The following is a 19,825-nucleotide window of genomic DNA, read 5'->3' on the forward strand; positions in this document are numbered from 1 at the left end:
AAAAGGACATTGCAACAACTTTTAACAATTATTTTATAAAGTCAGTTGAAGATCTGACGCGAAGCAACTGCCTTCAGGTACAATACCATACATCAATACCACTGAACCAATTCACAAACCCTTTCTTAATTTGTGCGTAGTGTTACAATGACAAGTTGATAAAGCTATGTGAGGTCTCAAAAGATCTAAAGCCAAAGTTGGATTTTGTATGGAGGTAAGTAACATTTATAAAATATCACAAACAATATTTTATAGGACCCTTAACTACTATTATGAATAAATCCATAATTGAAAGTTCCTTCCCTGAATGCTGGAAGTGCTCTGTCATTACAATAGGGGTGTAACGGTACACAAAAATTTCGGTTCGGTACGTACCTCGGTTTAGAGGTCACAGTTCGGTTCATTTTCGGTACAGTAAGAAAACAACAAAATATAAATTTTTTGGTTATTTATTTACTAAATTTGTAAACAATGGCTTGATCCTTTTAACATTGGGAACACTATAATAATAATAACGTTAATCTACATTAAACTGCCTCAAGTTGTTGCTTAGACGAAATAAAATGACACAACTTTTCTTTTACATATAAAAAGTGTAACATTAAACAGTTTCAAGTCAACTCATCGTGCTTAATTTATTACAGCATTTGGGAAGCCTGTAGTTGATTTTTATTATGCAAATGTTATATTTGTATCAACATGTGTTAGGAGGGACCCTACCATTCAAAACTAGGCTGCTAAATTACTAATGATTAATGTAACTATAGCTGAAATCTCCCGAAATTCAGCCTATTTTCACGTCTGTTTTACCCAACCACGCCTCTGCCCCACGCCCTGAAATCGGAGGTTTCAAGATTGGCAAGTATGCATTAAATCAACATCACGTAACAACAATCTTAGTGTACTACAGGTGTCAGTGCTCGGTCCACTGCTTTTCAGTTTGTTTATAAATGATCTGCCAAGTTGTTGTGAATCAAATGTCACCTGTCAAATGTATGCCGATGATGCTGTTCTATATGTCCAGAACTAATCCAGCCCGCGAGATGAGTTTTCTAAGTATAAAAATGAGCTGGAATTGTTTTTAAGAAAGAAACTGCTGTTTTAAGTGTATCCAGTGGATGTCGCAATAACAATTCTTTGTATCCGCTTCAATGAGCGCGTGCATGACTTCAGATGGGGCGTAGCTATTTGCCGTGTGGCGACACTTTTGTGTTTGGACACTACATACTCACGCTGCTTATTAGTGATAGTATACAAAATGTGGACTGTTATATTCATGTTTTGATTGTCAAAAATATTGTTGGTAATGTGACCTGTGACATTTTATACCCAAATAAATGCTTTTGATAATCTGCACATGTCGTGTTGAATTTACGACTGAGGCCACATTGTCTGGGCGCACATAAATATGCTGAAATAATATGTATTACCTTCTAAGTTTATGTGTGATTACTGAAATTAGTCTAAATTCACAAGTTTTGTTGTGGAAGATGCTACATATGCACAGCATAATCCAAATGCTATTAGTACGTTTGTACATAAGTTCAGGAAAACTAATAACATCCTGCAAATTTATTTTGATATTACAATTTATTTCAATTACTGACAGATTAAGAATTAACACCAATGGGAATATTTTAAAACTCTGCCAGACTCAATTGCACCTATTTGACTGATGAATAGTATCACATCATTTAATCAGAAATTGTGAATAACGACAAATGAAGATAGAATACTACTAACCGCAACATGTAAGTGCAAAAAAAAAAAAAAAAAAAAAAACAACATTATGATTTATACATATTCAGAATTGTGCTTGTTCTATTTTGAAACAAAGAAAACAATCTGAAGTTGAACTAAAATGAGTTACAGACACCCCTGTTTTATATGGTGTTAGTGTCTCTATAATGTAAATGGAAGAACAATAAGTGTTTTAGTTAATAATAAAAAATAATAAATCTAGAGTCGTGTACAGGTAATCTGATAATACGTGTATATGGTCTATAATGTTCAACGCCGGATGATGTATACAGTAAAATACATCCATCCATCCATTTTCTACCGCTTGTCCCTTTTGAGGTCGCGGGGGGTGCTGGAGCCCATCTCAGCTGCATTCGGGCGTAAGGTGGTTTACACTCTGGACAAGTCGCCAACTCATCGCAGGGCCAACACAGACAGAGAGACATCATTCACACTCACATTCACACAATAGGGTCAATTTAGTGTTGAAAACAAGTTAAATGGTCAATTAGTAAAGCTATCACAAAACACAGACCAAACCTGAGTGGTGAGCACGTTTGAGTCCGATCACTGCCTTCACTTGCTGCCGTAATATGCAAAACGCAAACCAGGGTAATGACACTGACAGATTGTTGATATCTCAACATAAGCTTTATTGCTGATCAGTTGGAACTTTTAATCTGATGTCTCTATTCTCCTCCATATTTTGTCAACTCTGCATATTTAAGTGACGTATGTAATGTGTCACATGTTGAACATTTTGTTTATCCTCACAAAATCATCCAGCACGGCAAATAATAGATAATAAATATATTATTTGAGTATAAGTTTGAAAAGGTATAAATTATGTGTTTTTTTTAGCAAATGGTGATTTAAATTAATTATTTCATAACATTTCAAGCTTTTTCCAGGTCTACTTTGTTCGAGAAAATTACTGTTTGCATTCCAGATAAGAATGCATCGGTACAGCAGCTTTAAATTGCTGGGGGCTGTGGTTTACCTTCTATCAAACTATTTCAGATTGAAATACATAACAAAAAATTAAGACTGCCAAAAATAATGATAGCTAGATTAAGTCATGTGATTTAACATACAAAATATTGCATTAATCATGTATGTACATACGCAGATTAATCACATAATTTATTTTGATTATACATGCTCCTTTACCTTGCATATCATGTAATTAAACTTTTAAAAGACATAAAACTGTTTCCATGGATGATATCCCCAAAGTATTTGACTCCCTTACCATACCATGTTGGAAAGTTCAATGGTTTCTTGCTAAACAAAAAATCAGGATTATTCCAAATAGGCGTAAACTGGCAGGGAGTGAGCGGGGACACAGTTATTTTCAAAAATTCGCACCAAGCTGTTAATGTAGTGCGTATATTAATACTTTTAAAGCAGTTGTGTTTTCTGAGAATTTGGCTAATAAAAAAAAGTTACTGTAAGTTGTACTTAAAGTTTTAAAAAGTTACAAATTGAGATCTCCTGGCTGAGTGATTGTTCAATCTCCAACCATAAATTATCTAATAATTTGGGATTGATCCATTTTAATATATATATTTTAGTTTATATGCAAGGAAGTAATAGGAAAAGTTTGGGAGTTCTAGACCCCCATATTCTTTGGGTTTTTGTAAAGTTTTAAGGCTGATTAGTGCTGGTTTACTTTTCCAAAGAAACTGATTGATGTGTGAGTCTAGTGATTTAAACCAGATTTGTGAAGGTTTGGTTGGAATCATTGAAAACAGATAATTAACCCAAGGCAAGACCATCATTTTGACAGTAGAAACCCTTCTCATAATTGAGATGGGCAGTGTCTTCCAATGCGCCAGATCATCCTCAATTGATTTTAAGATTGGGGAGTAAGTCAAGCAATTCAGATCTGACAATGTGGAGGAAATATTGATACCCAGGTATTTAATGTTCCCTTTGTGAAGTGGAATCGATGATGTGCTCTGAAAGTCAAAATTAATTGGTAACAAAGTAGATTTGGACCAGTTCATGGAGTAATCTGAAATAGAACTGAATTTATTAATGAGTGAAATTTATCTTGAAGAGAAGAATGTGGATTTTGTAGGAAAAGTAATACACCATCAGCATAAAGGCTTATTTTATGATGAACGGTTATGATATGGATGCCTTTAATATTTGCATGCTGTCGAATTGCGGTTGCAAGAGGTTAAAAAAATATAGTAAACAGTGACGGAGGAAGTGGACACCCTTGCTTAGTGACCCTCATAAGATGAAAACTTGGAGAGATTTGGCTGTTTGTTCTAACCGAAGTTGTAGGGAAACTATACAGGACCTTGATCAATGCTATAAATGAGTCTCCAAATCCAAATTTCTGTAGAGTAGCTAGAAGAAAATTCCAATTCACTCTATCAAATGCTTTTTCAGCATCTAATGAAACAACGGCTGTTTTTAGGTTATGAATAACAGAATAGTCTATCACATTGAGTAGGCGGCGAACATTGTTGGACGATTGTCTCTCTTTGATGAAACCTGTTTGATCAGGTTGTCCTATATATGAAGTGACTTTTTCTAATCTTTAAACTAATACTTTGCAAATAATTTTAAGATCAGCATTAATGAGGGAGATTGGACGGTAATCAGGTTTATCAGGTTTTAGCAAGAGACTGATAGTGGTCGAGTTCATATTTGGAGGAAGGAATGAGTTTTCTTTCATCTCTAAAGTCATATTTTTTTGTAAATATCGGAGCTAACAGTGACCAGAATGTTTTGTAGACCTCCACAGGGAATCCATCAGGCCCTGGTGCTTTATTGTATGGCATCTGTTGAAGAGAATCGTGAAGTTCATCTACAGAAATAGCAAGATCTAAATTTGATACCTGTCTTGTATTTTATTTAGGTAAGTCTATACCATTGAGAAATGGCTCAATGTCTGAAGGAGATGGGTCAATTTGGGGTGTATACAATTTTCTGTAAAAGTGTCTAAAGAGGGAGTTAATTTCCTCAGAACATGCGTAATGTTCCCAGCTGAATCCTTAATGGATGGTATAGAGTTATATATTTTGTTTAATTTTAGTTGGTTAACCAAATATTTGCTTGGTTTTTTGTCATGATCAAATTTTTCTAAGCGTAACCGCTGGAGCAAGAATTGACTTTTCTTATCAATAATTTCTCTTAAATCTAATTTTAGTTTTCTCAATTTGTTCAGAGTGTGTCAATTTTGTGAGTTAGCATATGCTATTTCTAATAGTTTTATTTCATTTTCAAGTTCCTGCTCAAATAAACGTTTATTTTTCGTCTTGCATGATGAATAAGAAATAATTTTTTCTCGCATAACTACTTTTACTTACTCTCAGAGAACGCAAGCCGTGATTTCTAGTTGATCATTAAAATAAAAAAAATCTGTCCATTCTTTCTCAAAATAGTTAAGGAAGTCAGGGTCCTGTAGTAATGATGTATTAAGTCTCCATTGTTTTATAGGTGCAGTGATAGTTTTGTTAGTGAGTAACTGGGAAAAAATAAGTGTATTCCCTATAAGTGCGGTGATAAGAACGGCAGGCATCGCAAAGACCATAATCGTTCATATATTGCTTAAGTATTACCACTGACTGAGACTCACGGTGACTCCCAGTCACTCTGGACTGATTTATATTTGTATTAAATACCAGAGGTGGGACCAAGTCAATGTTTTGCAAGTCACAAGTAAGTCTCAAGTCTTTGCCCTCGAGTCTCGAGTCAAGTCCCAAGTCAAGACAGGCAAGTCCCGAGTCAAGTCCAAAGTCAAGACTGCAAAGTCTCAAGTCAAGTCCCAAGTCCTGCATTTTGAGTTTCGAGTCATTTCAAGTCCTATTAACCACAGACTAATACATTTACGCAGATTGTGTATGCTTTTAAAACGCTGTATGTATTTACAGTATAATAAAAAAAATTGTGCTGACATTGCACTTCATAATAGCACTATTAAACAGTTATCTTAAAAATTTAACCCATTCCTTTACAAAATGAACACATTTGAAAAAACAAGTGCAACTGTACTTATTTGCACAAAAGTGTTAACATTGTATTTCCATGGCATATTACATTGGAACTAGTTCCACACCAGTTTATATCCTGTTCTTACCTTATCTCATTGATCTCATCTCATACTGAATGTGTTGATGTGTGGAATATGAAATATTTGAAAAATATGAAATATGAAAATATATATGAAAAACATAACTTTTAAATACACCAATGGTGCAACTGGACACATCCTCAGTGATGTAACCTAGGATCACAGGGGGTTTCGGGTCTTTCAACAATCAGGCCCCCTCCCCTAGGCGACCCAGCCAGGGTTGATCAGGCCCCAGCCTGTGTCCAGGTAGCGCTACTGCCCTACATGCCACGCCTCTCCCCTCCTGATCCACAGCCACCTTGATGCCACTTCTGTTGCATCTGTGACTAACTTCATGGCCCTTTGCTGGCTTGCCACTGTGATGCCAAGCATTCTGTAGGCCCTGCAGAGAGATTTGCCCACAAACCCTCGACACCCCACTTCAACAGGCCGGCACATCGCTCGCCACCCATTGCTCCGACACTCCTCCACAAGCTGAGAGTACTTTGCGCTCTTCCTCTCATTGGCCTCCTCCATACGGTCCTCCCAAGGCACTGTGAGCTCCAAGAGGATTACCTGCTTGGAGGCCACTGAGGTGAGCACAATATCTGGCCTTAGTGTTGTTTTAGCAACCACGTCAGGGAATTTCAACTGCTTTCCCAGATCAACTGACAGCTCCCAGTCGCGTGCTGTTGCCAACAGGCCAGACGAGGTGTTCCGGGCAGCCGGCGTTGACTTCTCCCCAGCCTTGATGAAAGCAGTACTCTTCACTGGGCGGAGGCTCTTGCTGTGACTGACTCCCCTGCAGATGGCATCAGCTATGGCCTTCAGGACCTGGTCATGTCGCCAGCGGTACCGCCCTTCACCCAGGGCTTTTGGACAACAGCTTAGGATGTGCTCCAAGGTTCCTCTCCTCTGGCAGAGGGGGCACCCTGGTGTCTCCACCTTTCCCCAGGTGAAGAGGTTGGATGGACTTGGCAGCACATCGTAGACCGCCTGGATCAAGAACTTTATTCGATGGGGTTCGGCTTTCCAGAGCTCGGTCCATGTGACCTTACGCTCTGATGCTTGTTCCCATCTCGGCCAGGCGCCCTGTTGCCGCATTCCCGCCATCTGGCAGGCTCGCCTTTCCTCAACTCCTGCTCGCACTTCCTCGAGGATCAGTGACCTCTTCTCTTTCCCCTGCGCCTTATCATAGCGAGGTGTTCTTCTGCTACCTAAGCCAGATCTCCCCTGCGCCACTGTTCCCACCAAAACCTTTTGCCGTAGCCTTGCCTCTGCAACATCCACAGCCTCGACAGCTCTCCACTTCCGCCCCGTCCTGACTTCAATCCCAGCCTGTGCAACCTTTGGGTCACTGGACTCCCGATACTGTAGGAGCTCCCTGGACCGTGTCACCATGAACTCCTCACTCAGGCTGCTGATGGGGAGCTTCAGTTTGTTGTTATGCCCGTATAGAGCAATGCTGCTCAGGCTTCGCGGCAGTCCTAGCCACCTGCGCAGGAACCTACTGACCCTCATCTCAAAGCCTTCCACCGTTGAAATGGGGACTTCGTACACCATGAGGGGCCAGAGGATCCGAGGGAGAATCCCGTGCTGGTAAATCCAGGCCTTGAACTTGCCAGGAAGGCCAGACTTATCCACCACGGTCAGCCAGGTCTCCAGGTCTTGGTTGGTCGATCTTGTGGAGGCTGCGTCTCTCAGGCTGCAATTAAACACCTTTCCCAAGCTCTTCACAGGTTCCTCGGTGAGTGATGGTATTTTGGTGGTGCCAAGTGAGAAGCAGAACTCGCCAGTAACCTTTCCTTTCTTTAGCACTAGGACCCTCGACTTGGCCGGCTTGAAGTTCATGCGAGCCCAGGAAATCACCTCCTGAAGGCCATTCAAGATCCACCTGCAACCTGGGACGGATGTAGTGGTCACTGTCAGGTCGTCCATGAAGGCTCGGATGGGTGGCTGCCGGACTCCAGACCTGGAGAGGGGACCTCTGCACTGAACTTCCGCAGACTTCACCAGCATGTTCATGGCGAGCGCAAAGAGGATGACTGAGATCGTACAGCCAGTGATGATCCCCTTTTCAAGCCTGTGCCAGTCGGAGGTTGTTTTTCCGGAGGAGACTCTTAGATGGAAGTTGGCATAGTAGTCCAGAATGAGGTCTCTGAACTTCTTTGGAATCTGATGCCGATTCAGTGCCTCTTCGACCAGCTTGTGGGGTATGGATCCATAGGCATTTTCGAGGTCCAGCCACAGAACAGCCAGGTCCCCCTTATTCTCCCTGGCTTCCCTGATGAGCTGAGTGACCACGCCTGTGTGCTCCAGACATCCAGATACCTCTGGGATCCCTCCTTTCTGGACCGATGTATCAATGTAGGAGTTCTTCAGGAGGTAGTCTGTCAGTCGCCTGGCCATGAGGCTGAAGAAGATCTTCCCTTCAACACTCAGCAACGAGATGGTTCGGAACTGATTGATGTTCTTAGACTTCTCCTCCTTTGGGATCCACACACCCTCTGCCTGTCTCCACTGGTCTGCTACCTTGCCCCTCCTCCAGATCACCTTCAGGATTCTCCAGAGTCTGTGGAGTAGTCTTGGACAGTTCTTATAGACCTTATAAGGTACTCCACTGGGCCCTGGAGCAGAGCTCGTCCTTGCCCTGCGGACCACCTCCTGGATCTCCTTCCAGCCGGGCTCTTTCCCATCGAAGTCAAGCGTTGGTGTTGGTGGATTGATCAAGGACCTGCAGGGGCCTAGGTCTTGTTCTCTGCATCCATCGCTGTAAATTTGCTTGAGGTGGTGGTCGACCTCAGCTTTGGAGCAGGCCAGTCTACCGCTTCGCTTCTGTCCTAGCAGCTGTTTTGTGACTCCAAAGGGATTCGCCAGAAAGGCAGCTCTCCTCCTGGACCTTTCCTTCCTCCTCCTCCTATGCCACTCCGCTCTCCTGAAGGTTATTAGCTTCTTGCAGATTATACAACGTAGTTCCGCAAGAGGCCCCCTATCCTCTTCACGTGCAACCTTGAACTGCTGTCTTAAACACTTCAGTTCCTGCCTGAGCTGATGGATTTTACTCGCTCTATTGTTCATGATGTAGGGGGGCTTCGCTGCCCGCTTCTCCTCAAGTCCAAACCTCTCTGCAGCGAGGCTGATGATGATCGTGGTCATCGTCTTGAGGCGTCGATCAGCATCCCCTTTGGCTGTTGTTTCCAAGATGGTATCAGCATCTTCATCAAACTGGAGCCACTCTTTCTCCTTGCTAGCTTGGGGCCACTTTACCCGACGATGTTCTGATGTCCTGTGTGCTTCTGGTGGTTGCATCACCTGGAGGCTCCGGGCACTGTGGGGTGACTCCGGGCCTGGCTCCTCCTGCGTCTCACCAGGCGTAGTTCCTGTGCACTGTGATTCTACCACCTTCTGCTTCTGCATACACTTCATCCTGGCCTGGTGGATCCGCAGGCCATGTCGGTTCTTGCATACCTTCCCACATATGCATTCCATAGTCGTCGTCGTGTTACCATTGCCATGTGTCGTCAACCTTTGATCCGTCCAGTGGGATTCTCTTCCGCCCCCCCTCTCGGGAATCCCTGGGGGTAACAAATACATGAAAATAACAAGGAACAGAGTTGTACTTTTTAGAATTCACGGCCCTATGGAAAATTAACCAGCCGCCACTGATTATGATGCATTCTCATTTTAGGCAAAGTATAAGACAATACTTTCTTAACAGTATAACTGTAACCAGGAATAAGTCTTCAAGTAACAATATTCAAGTACTAACTTTGTTGGGTAAGACAGAATTTGCTTTTATTCTGAATCCAGTAAAACAGATTGGTGGTTTTAGCTGATATAAAGACTTTCAGGTGTTTGTATACGTTTATGTTTAAGTTGGCGAACACTTTTATCCAAAGCAACATACATGAAAAATACATATAAAACAATCACTGTAAACATGATCATTTAAGGGAAAAATGTAATACAAAATATTAATACAAAGTGTTACATGATCATTTAAGGGAAAAATGTAATACAAAATATTAATACAAAGTGTTAAGACAGAATAAACTCTCTGCTGTTGCAGCAACAGAAATACAGTCTATAAGATATATATATATCGAATGTATTCATACATTGTTTATGTAGGATATATGCATGTATATATAACCTAATCATATTGTTTCTTCGACTTAGAAATAGCTGACCGTTTTTCCCCCCCCTTTTTGGGATTATTATTCCCAGTTTTGATCTTGGATGTCTGGTCACTTATACCATATAAGAATATTCTATTATTGTTAAGCAAACTATGAACACGCCAAAAAATTTGTCCTTTATCATAGTTACACGTATGACAAAAAAGCGCGTGAATATCAGTGGTGTTCAGTGAGGTAATATAAATTATATAAATTAAATGCGCCGACAGTTCATTGCTCCTTCCAAATGAATTGTACTGAGTGGAGGGGATCACCACTCCAAGATGGCGGCCGCGCGTCTCGTCTCGTCTGCACCAGTAGGCAGGAGTGGTCGATGCTGCGTCTACTTATAAGATGTCTATGGTTCTAACGTTAGCAGTGAGTTTACAGCCTCACTGATTTAACTAAACAGCAAATTCAAGTTACATTACTCGGCCAATAAACATTAGTTTACATTCAAAACTTACTCTTCTTTGTGCAACTTCAAATGTCGAACGAAGTTGGAAGTTGTTGCGTCTCTATCTGTAATCTTCGAACGAACCGCATGCTTTGCATATGGCAATTCGTTTTTTGTTGACCTAGTTATAGTTTTTATACCCAAACAAAACTATTTTTGGCATAACTTTTCCTCACTGGCGTGTTGTTTGAGAGCTCTTTTTCGTTGGTTTTCCTGCAATTTGATTGGCTGAATGCTGTGTGACGAAAATAACGTGGATGTAATTTGATTGGCTGTTGTTCTGACAGGTAGCGCGCACACTGTCATCGCACACACGCTGACAGACATGGACAGATACGGAGCGCTCCCGAATAACTTTTTAATCGTTGGGTTTTGGGGAAAGTAGCAAGTCATGTCAATTCAAAAGGCTCAAGTCCAAGTCAAGTCACAAGTCATGGATGTTAAAGTCTAAGTCGAGTTGCAAGTCTTTTTAAATGTTGTCAAGTCGAGTCTAAAGTCATCAAATTCATGACTCGAGTCTGACTCGAGTCCAAGTCATGTGACTCGAGTCCACACCTCTGTTAAATACTGAGTTGAGGTCTCCTCCTAGAATCAAGCAGTGGTTTGAGTGAGGAGAAAGTGAAGAGAAGAAAGTGTGAAAAAAGGAGTCGTCGTCAACATTTGGACCATAAATGCTGGCGATACAAACGTTTCTCCTGTCAACAGAAACATTAAGAATGACATATCTTCCCTCTACATCAGTAATGGAGTTATGCTCCTTTACCTTAACCACGGATGGTTACCTAAAAGGCGGCAAAAGTTGTTTTACAGTCAATGATCAGGTCAATGCATATGTCTTTCCAAACATGAGTATGGAAACTCCAATTATTGTGCTCGTTGGCAAATTTCACTTCAAAGTACACCCAGACAGGACTTTAGATAAAATAGTTTTGAGCAAATAAATGATGCAAGTGTAAGTGAGTAATAACATGTGATTAATCATGATTGGGGATGTAATGATAAACGGCATTAATGATTACTGCGGTAAAACTCCAGAAGATTAGTATCACTGTTTTAAATTAAAATGATCTAAAAACCATCATTTATAACTGCACAATGATAAACTCACGGACTGACTGGCACCAGCTGGCTATCTTAAATGCTAAAATGAAAACAAAAGATATTAACATATGTCCCCATTAAGAAACACATACTCCAATCCAAACCTTAAACACATTACTGTCTAAGATATTGAATTGTGCACATTGGACCTACAGGCTGTGCTCTCTAGAACAGAGTGATCGTTCAATACTCTGAAGGATTACGAGTACACTCATATTAAATGTGCATACCGTTTCATTCCTAAATATGATTAATCCAAATTTAAATGTGTAAATATTCTGATTGAAAAATTTATAATTTGACATGTCTACAAAAAAACCCCACATAATTACACAAATTGCATTTTTTAACATTCTTTTAATAGGCTTGACAATAATTTTGGGTAGGCCCGCATATGTAACTACAATGACAAGGCAAGTGTTGCTGAGCTGATACACATTCACCTCAACCTTTAAAATCGAAGGTTCGGCAACACTATGGGTGCTACTTTTGGGTAGGCCCGCATATGTAACTACAATGACAAGGCAAGTGTTGCTGAGCTGATACACATTCACCTCAACCTTTAAAATCGAAGGTTCGGCAACACTATGGGTGCTACAGGAGAAGCGGGTGTCTTGATAAAACTAAGGCTATTTGCTAAACGTGCCATGCTGCTGTCAAATCCACTGGAAGCACAACAAACCTTGTAACTAATTCGAAACGGCGAAATCAAATCAGCGTTGAGTAGGGATATTTAAATCATGATGTGTTGTGATCAGGACGTAAATCGTATCTCATCCTATCTAATATCAGAACGTTGCTTGTGAATCGAGATGTATATCCTATCCTGTTGGGTAGAGTCCAGAGACGCCCATCCCTACATTTTATCTTATGTAATACTAAATGTTTCTCTTGCTCCCAGAACGTCTTTCATTTGTATTATTATAATGTGCTAGGACTGCAGTGTTTGTAGTTTGTATTGTGACTGGCTTGTGGAATAATCAAAGATAATGAATGGGCTTGAAGTGACAGTTTGACAAATGCGAATATCCATATTCATTACAGGCATAGTACTGGGAGTAGGGAAATGTGTTTTTGCATATGCACTTAAACACCTTGAACACACACTGCGTGGCTCTAGTGCGTGCGTGTGTGTGTGTTTCATACAGCCAACCAGCTGGCCGGTCAGCAAATGAGTCAATGTCAGGCCGGAAAAAACACTGACACAAGGTTCTTTTAGAAGGCCCTAATAGACCCACAGTTCGACAGAAATCAGGTGATTTTAAGTAAATGAATTCTCAAGCAGTAGGAGACTTAGACGGACAGAGTGTTTGTATGGGTGTAGGCTGCACTATGTTTTTCCTCTACTCTCAACGAAAGGACCGCTAAGCTAAGGTGGCACTTTCAAACTCCCTATGACAGCCTGGAGTGAGCGTGGAGAGCATTATAAAAATGTTGGGCACATACTGGTGTTCACTGACCTTTCCAAAACTCCTTCATTGTAACTAAAGCAGAAAAAAGTAGTGTGTTGTGTAACAAAAGCTTTGTAATTCTCTGCAGGTAGGAACATTCACACACCATTGACTTCCACATGTTTGCGTTGATAGACTGTTTTAAAATCCATCCTAGTGAATTATATTTAATTGGTACTTCTTCCCACGGCCCAAAAAGAAGCACATTTGGCTGAATGAACACGCTTAATTGTCAATAGATTTGAATGTGTCTCCTATGATTGACTGCTGACCAGTCCAGGGTTTCCCCAACTCTCTCCAAAAGTCAGACAGGATAGGTTCAGAATCACCGGTAACCACTGAGTTACAAGTGGTAAAGAAAACGGATAGATAGATAGAAGGTTTTTCCTTTTACTTTGGACTTTTCTGGGAAATTCCAGCAGGCCTCAAACCGATTAACACAGCATCAATGTTCCAAGTGAACATCCGCAACTAAAATGAATCAGTCCCATTATTGTTATTAACTCATTTTGTAAACTGTAAACATAATTCAAATTTCCACAGCTTCTGCCTGAAATTGATCTGCATTGTCTAATTATTTTCACAGGAAGACTTGATACACTTGACTATAAAAGCAATGAAAGAAAATGACTGCTTTTGTGTCCAATGTACTGCCTGTTGTCTGCTGGTCAGCACTCTGAACACCCTCATGCAAACCGAGACATAAGCTACGTTCACACCGCAGGTGTGATGCCTGATTTAGATTTTTTATTAAATCCTATCATTTTATGAAGTTGTGTATGTGACATCTATGTAGAATGGTATCTCAACTTAGGAGAATGATTCGTTCCACAACCAAGGTCGTAACTCAAAACACCTGTATCTCAAAGCAGCTATGCCCCTAGAAATCGGTGCTTCGCCCTCCCGAAACACCACAACTTAACCCTGTAGCATGCCTTTTCAAAAAACAACTAACTTTTATATAATCCATCCATCCATTTTCTACCGCTTGTCCCTTTTTCTGTAGTCGTGGGGGGTTCTGGAGCCTATATAAGCTGCATTCGGGCGGAAGGCTGTGTACACCCTAGACAAGTTGCCACCTCATCGCCGGGCCAACACAGATTGACAACATTCATGATCAAATTGACACACACTAGGGCCAATTTAGTGTTGCCAATCAACCTATCACCAGGTGCATGTTTTAGGAGGTGGGAGGAAGCCGGAGTACCCGGTGGGAACCCATGCAGTCATGGGGAGAACATGCAAACTCCACACAGGAAGATCCCGGGCCCATGATTGAACCCAGGACCTTTGTATTGTGAGGCACGTGCACTAACACCTTTTTTCACCGTGCTGCCCACTTTTAGATAACACTGTTTGAAAACAATTACAATACTGTCTACTACAAACAACTATAGGAGCTTTATATAATAATGTATTTAAATTAAACATAATTTACCTTAGGGAGTGGACTAATGCGGGACCCCCTCAGTAGGGCTGGGCGATATGGCCTTTTTTTAATATCTCGATATTTTTAGGCCATATCGCGATATACGATATATATTACAATATTTTGCCTTGTCCTTGAATGAACACTTGATACATATAATCACAGGAGTATGATGATTCTACAGTATGTGTCTACATTAAAACATCCTTCTTCATGCTGCATTAATATGTGCTACTTTACACTTTCATGCAGAGAGGGAAATCACAACTAAGTCAATTGACCAAAAGTGTATTTATCAAAGTTATTAAGCAATGGCACAAACATTCATGTCATTTCCAAAACAGAAAGTGCAAGATTGTCAGAGACATTTTAAGTGTCAAATAAAAATGAGCTGCATAATAGGAAATCAAATAGTATTCGTCCTTCACTATGTGGTAGTTTACTACGGTTATGAAATTCTCTTCATTCTCTAGCGAGTGACTTTTCAAATGATGCTACATATTAGCAGTAATGCTACTTTTTATAGCAACGCTTTTGCCCTACACTTGACAAATTACGGTAGTCTGTTCGACATATTCCCACTTGAAGCCGAACCACCGGCAGACGATGGACCTTACTGCGGTTTTTATTGGGAATTAAGTCTTCCTTCATTTGTTACCAGATCCGCACCTTCTTTCTCTTGTACGGCTACGTTAACATCACAGCTAAGGTTACCCAGTCTGCTACCTCTCTGCTGGGCGAGGGCGTATAAGAAAGTAAAGTATGTGACGAATGACGTGACAGTATTTGATGTGTGTAAGAATGTGCGCCTGCTTGTCTGTGAGAAGGAGACACAGGAAGGAATGGGAAGAGCCTGTAGTGTAATGCCCGCAACTAAAAGCTACTGCGTGAGAACGTATACTCGAATATTACGATATAGTTATTTTCTATATCGCACAGAGACAAACCCGCGATATGTCGTGTATATCGATATATCGCCCAGCCCTACCCTTCAGGCTGCTTTTTTGTCCAGTGTTGCCAAGTCTGTATATCATCCATTTATTATAAGCTATTTGTTTTCATAGAGCTGCTGCGTGTTTGTCTTGTGGCATGTGGCAAAACCAGGTCTGACGTTTCTGAGGGACGGACCAGAGAAGTTCGTTTGTACAAACTTTCTTAGTTTTGATGGTTGGAAGGCAGGATAGATCTTTGAGTGGGATCACATGCGCACGTCAACCGTTAATCAAAAGTTATGTTTGTTTCTTGTGTACATAAAGTATGATCAAGAATGTAACAATACATTAACTCTTTATTGCTTAAAAAGCAACAACGTGTTATGTATTACTTCAATAAATAGCGAAAATGCTCATAACTCAAGGAATGGTCACAACTTAAATTATAACAAAAAGCTTGTATTTGAAATTACTTGAGGTACCACTTTTGGCCTATTGAAAACAGAATGCTTCTATAAAACTGACACTCATGTGCACAAACCATGCAGCTGCAACTACTTTATCACACAATAACAGTACAGTATATTACATTAAAAACATTTAAAGTATATTCGGGCCATACTCTGTGTCAATTTTGTTTCTGAAGATCACCAAAAACAGAGTTGTCTCCTTATGTTCAGATTCAATCATATCCTTGTAACATTCCAAACAAACCTAGTACAAAAAAAAAACAGTCTACTGTAGCTCTCATTCTCAAAGATTTCTTTGAACATTCAAAGGGGACATTACAGCGGAATCTCTAAGGCCAAATTCAATTGTTCCATTTAGAAATAATAATGAGATAGACATTTGTTAATTTCATTGACGGATAACTGTTTTTATAGTTATTGTCCACAACCTTTTTTTCCATTATGAAAAAAAAAAACTTACAATAATTCACATATGAGACGAAAATGTTGACAGATATGAACCGTTGCAAAAACAATAACATAATATGGTGGATATCTTTCTCTAATATGATTTTCAAATGCCCAAATGTTCAATGTATTTAGCGGCTCATTATCTTGCACAATCAACCTAGTGGATGGTGATATTGTACTAGATAGAATTTTAATTATGTTACAAACTATAGACTGGATGTTGGAAACATTCCTCCTTTCATTTCATATTGTCTACACACGTGCACCAAACCCACATATGCACAGCCTCCCATACTTGCTGAGAAAATAAAAGAATCAAACCAACTAACCAACCTACGCAGTCAGTCAGAAGAGCGGCAAGCGGCTGCCAGTCCTACTGCCCCATTTTCTCTGTGGGGTTCCACTGACTGACAGTAAGCCAGTTAAACCACAGAGGGCTGGAGTTCAGCTTTGGCCTGTAACCGCAGCAGTGAGATGGTTTCTCTTCTTATCTAATTGCTATCTAGGTTACTGGCACAACCCTGGGGGAGCCTCTTATTGGCCTTAACGTATTTCCTAACCATACATTTCACTTCATTGCAGTTGCTCCCTTGTCACATCCATCTTTCTGATTTTCCCATCCTCTCCCTTTGACTCTTCATATGCAAGACTTAACCTTTAAACTGTAGCTCCACAGTGTCTAATCTCCCCCCATCACTCACAGACATTTTAGTTCCATCCTTTACATCTACATTTGATCCTTCTGTCGTATTGAACCACCTTGCTTCCTTCTTTCCTCTCATCTTTCTCTCATCCTCACATAATTTCCTCTCCTAAACTCCTCATGCCATTCAGTTTTTCTTCCAAAGATTGATTGTCTGTCCAGAAAAGATAAAGATTCATATTTGGTATATTTTTAAACATGCTAATCAGAGATGACCTACATATTAAATGTGTATGTTAATGAGAGATAGTTTTTTCAAACAAGTCCAAAAATTTAACTTTCCAAACAATGCTGCAACCAAATGAACACATTTTATAAAAATCACTGTTTGCAAATAAAATAACTGTTGTTGAATACGACACCCCTGAGCATCAAACAAAAGGAAAACAACGGTTTTGTATAAACAAATATGTCTACTACTCATATAAGTGTCTGATCCATACCTTACAGGTAAACTATATCTAGTTCTGATCGTTTTTTATGTCCAGTTATGATATGAAAGCGACTGCTCTGGAATCATACTTTTATACTTCAATGCATCTAAAGCTGGATTAATGCTGCAGGAAAAGTGCACAATTCCAAACATGTTTACATACCGTATATCCTCCTAAGAACCAGCGTCCTCCGCAGTGAACATTTGAGTTTTGCATAACAGGGGAAAATATTTCTGAAATTTGTGACTCTGACGAAAGAAATAGAACAAAAAAAATGTCCACTGCAGAGGAATCGCCAATTAAAATATTGTAAATGTCTTAGTATTAAAATACTAAACATGGTTGAAATAAACTGAGCAGCAAGAGTCTATTGTGATGTATTTGGTACACTTGATAAGTTAAAACAAATATGCAATTCCACTTTTCTCAAAATCGACAGTAAAGTTATGTGAATACAAAATTATTGTTTTAAAGGGACCATATGTAAAAAAATTAATGTCAAATCATTAAATGGTTCCGATATGTCAAAAGGCATTAATAAATCATGTTCTTTTCGAATACCTCTATAACTGATAACCGTAGTACAGGTGTGATATGCTATTATCAAAATTAGATTTACAGTCCCGAAATCTTATTGTTTTCATTTCGACGTCCCGCCCTCCACCGTTAGACCAATTAGAAAGTCTGTGAATGTGTTACATCCAGGATGCTAGTTACGCACCATCCTCTTCGTCTGGCTACTGCCACTGGTAAAGTTACTAAACATGTCAGACCTTAGTAAATCTAAAAGGCGTCATTACGATTCATAACTTGTTCATGACAAAGCAAAGAACAAAACAAGGAGTTGTATCGGGGATGCCTTTGAAAGATGGAGATAATTGAAGGCTGAGATGATTTTTTTATCTGACGCCAAACTTGCTAATTCCCTCCTTGATAGGTACGTAAGGCATTTAGGTTTTCTTATTACTCGTAATAAATGGATATGGATATTTTGTATGGAAACTATATTGTCCAATACAGTCTATGATCTTGTCTAACAAAGCTAGTATGTTCGTGCAACGAATGCTTAGTGTGATGGTGCTTAGCTCATAGTGTAATGCTGAGCATGCTAGCCCGGTCATGACACATCGACATATAGGCTAACGGGGGAAATATATGCCTGTTTGCCCGTATGTCTATGTGTATTAGAACTTTCAGGTTGGAGGACAGAGTAAAACAACTTGCACTGAGCCTAGTCTATAAAATCCGCTACACTTCCTTGATACCGAAATGCATGTCAAACTACTTCCATAACGTATATGACCGCCATAACCACAACACCAGGGGTAGCTCCACATACCACATTAAACACAGATTCCGATCTAACAAAGGTCTTAACTCATTCTCCTTCTATACCACATCAATATGGAATGCACTCCCAACGGATGTAAAAAGAAAGAAAGTGCATCTCTATCCTCCTTCAAAACCACACTAAAAAAACACCTCCAGGCAACTTCAACCCTTGACTAACACCCTCCCCCCTCCACATCCCCGGATGGTAAATAATCAAATGTATGTACTCTTTCTTATGCTTTCTGAACTCACTATGTTCACTGCTCGCCGTAAATATCCCGCCAAGTCAGACCTACACTGTTTCAATGTCTATTTGTCTGACGATGCAATTGTTGATGACTGAAGTGCTGATATCAACCAAACCTAACCCCCGCCCGCACCAACCAACCAACCCCTCCACCCCACCACCACATGCCACCCCCCGGATTGTAAATTAAGTAAATAAGCTGAGGTAGGCGCCAGCGCCCCCCGCGACCCCAAAAGGGAATAAGCGGTAGAAAATGGATGGATGGAATTCAATGTATATACTCTGATGATTAACTTGTGTGATGACTGTATTATTCTGATAGTATATATTTGTACCATGAATTGATTAACTTGGAACCTGACTTAAACAATTTGAAAAACTTTTTCGGGTGTTAACATTTAGTGGTCGATTGTACAGAATATGTACTGTACTATGCAATCTACTAATAACTGTACTGTGCAATCTACTAATAAACGTTTCAATCAATCAATCAATCAAAGACAGGGCAAAATATATTTTCGACAAATAACACCATTGTGGATATGGGTAGTGTCAGTGCCTATTTCGTTCTCAATATGCTGATACGCAGAGTAAATGGGTTCCAACATTAGCATGGCTGTCATCATGGCAGTATGAAACATATGGAGACAGCCAAATCACATGATAAAATAATAATTCCTCATTCGTGTAGCCCAGGGGTCGGCAACCCAAAATGTTGAAAGAGCCATATTGGACCAAAAGTAAAAAAACTAATCTGTCTGGAGCCGCAAAAAATTAAAAGCCATATTACATACAGATAGTGTGTCATGAGATATAAATTGAATTATGAGGA

The 19,825-nt window shown here is 40.0% G+C and overlaps 2 protein-coding genes across 6 annotated transcripts in view; both read right to left on the reverse strand.

The window, feature by feature from the left end:
• The window catches only part of LOC133562185 (focal adhesion kinase 1-like), a 96,052-nt gene that overhangs the window by 74,175 nt on the left and 2,052 nt on the right, over positions 1-19,825 (reverse strand). The window lies entirely within an intron of this gene.
• LOC133562186 (uncharacterized) overlaps positions 1,875-19,825 on the reverse strand; it is a 35,770-nt gene continuing 17,819 nt past the window's right edge. The window contains exon 3 of the mRNA XM_061916140.1: positions 1,875-9,384. Coding sequence (XP_061772124.1) covers positions 6,083-9,298 — 3,216 coding nt within the window. The 5' untranslated portion in view covers positions 9,299-9,384 and the 3' untranslated portion in view covers positions 1,875-6,082. The remainder of the gene's footprint in view (positions 9,385-19,825) is intronic.

Source organism: Nerophis ophidion, linkage group LG11 (assembly GCF_033978795.1).
Source record: "Nerophis ophidion isolate RoL-2023_Sa linkage group LG11, RoL_Noph_v1.0, whole genome shotgun sequence".
In the NCBI taxonomy this organism is placed as follows: Eukaryota; Metazoa; Chordata; class Actinopteri; order Syngnathiformes; family Syngnathidae; genus Nerophis; species Nerophis ophidion.